This window comes from Strongyloides ratti, scaffold srae_scaffold0000086 (genome assembly GCF_001040885.1).
Source record: "Strongyloides ratti genome assembly S_ratti_ED321, scaffold srae_scaffold0000086".
Taxonomy (NCBI): Eukaryota; Metazoa; Nematoda; class Chromadorea; order Rhabditida; family Strongyloididae; genus Strongyloides; species Strongyloides ratti.
Window position 1 is genome coordinate 1 of NW_020171604.1, and position 1,721 is coordinate 1,721.

General features: G+C 18.7%; 1 protein-coding gene across 1 annotated transcript; it reads right to left on the reverse strand.

Annotated features, from left to right (window-relative positions):
• Positions 1-266: 266 nt before the first annotated feature.
• SRAE_0000081600 (CAP domain-containing protein) lies at positions 267-1,224 on the reverse strand (the record flags this gene model as incomplete). Its single annotated transcript, XM_024646768.1, has 2 exons — positions 267-740; positions 784-1,224. 2 exons carry the CDS (start codon positions 1,222-1,224, stop codon positions 267-269), a joined length of 915 nt encoding a protein of 304 aa, XP_024500913.1.
• Positions 1,225-1,721: the final 497 nt, after the last annotated feature.

Here is a 1,721-nt window from a genome sequence, read left to right on the forward strand (position 1 = left end):
TCTCAAAAGCTTTAACTACTTTTACTTTATATTGTATTAAACTTTGTATATTTAAATATCTAATTTAATTATTGTAAAAGTAAATATTTTATAGTGGTGGTTTAAGTTATATACTAATTTTTTAATACAATAAAAAGTAATTTACCAAAGAACCAAATAAAATATTATCATTGAACACTAATTTATTACAAACTCTTTTGTAATTATCTTTTGATAAAAATAAATTTTTAACAATTTTATTTTTTTTAAATTTGTAAAATTATTTTTTAATATAAAGTTATTGAAGATTTTCTTTTCTTAGGTAACTCTCCATACTTCTTAATATATGTTGACTTGACTGGAAGAACGTTTTTATCGTAACTTTTATCATTTTTAACTTTAGATGAAAATGTTAAAAATATATGAAGATAGTAATCTTTTTGAGTAAAATCAATTCCAATATATTTTACTTCTTTCCAAATTAATTGTATTGCTGGATCTAATTTTGATTTATAAACATTCTTTCTCCAGTCATAATATGCCAATAATTTTTCATATAATGTACTGATAACTAAATGAGCTTGAGAATCTGGCAGTGCCATATAAACGCAACCAAATTTAGTTTGTTTATCACAGCTAGAACTTTTACGAGTCTTTAAAAACTTTTTAACTTCTTCTTTAGCATATTTATTATATTTTGAATCATAAGAAACAATAGGTACACCATGTAATTTTCTATAACAGTTTATTTCTTCCAACACCTAATTTAAAATATCATTTTTAATTATTTTTTTTGTAACTTACTCTAACTTTAAAATTTGGATAAGTAATTTGACGATAACAATCACCACAATCACCCCATACTTCTTCTCTATATTTTTCCACAAAAGGATTTATTTCATAAAAGTCTCCCCCTCTATATTCTCCAATTATATATTTGTTTTTTATTGTTTTTATTTTATTTGTAAATGCTCCATCTGGTTTAGATTTGCTTTTAATTTTTTTAAAATCATTGTAAATTTTAATGTGATATAATACTGCTTTTGTTTCATTATAAAATAAATAGTTGTTACATACAAATACTCTCTTTAAATCAGCTGTGTAACAGGTTATACCTGTAAGACGATTAAACTCTTCTAAAGTTGGTTCCTTATTTTTTGTAGTTTTTTTTTTAGATACAGTTGAGGAGATTAATAATGTAATAAAAATTGATACGTGTAATAAAAATTTTAATAAATATTTCATTTTTAAAAAAAATTTATGACAAAAAAGAATTTATTTAAGCATTTTTATAATTAATTTTATGCTTGTACTTTAAAAGTATAAAAAATTATATTCCTAAATTTATTTAAATTAACTTTTTTAATGATTTTTGATTTTTAAACTTTTATGAATAAAAATTAAAATTATTTTAATATAGATATTTTTCATAATATTAATTAGATAATTTTGATATTTTTCTAGTTATATCTTAGAAAATCAAATTTTTCTATCTCATAAAATTATATTTTAAAATTTTGTTAAGATGAATAAGATTTTTTATATTTAAAAAAATAATAACTTTATTTAAATAATTTATATTATAATGCTAATTAAATAAAATAACAAAATTTGCATAAAAATTATTTTTTTTTTAAATAGTTGTAATTTAATAATAATTATTAATTTGTTTAATTTTAATATTACACAAAAAAATAAAAGTATATAGTATGAGTTGTGATTTTAAATAACATTTATTTCTG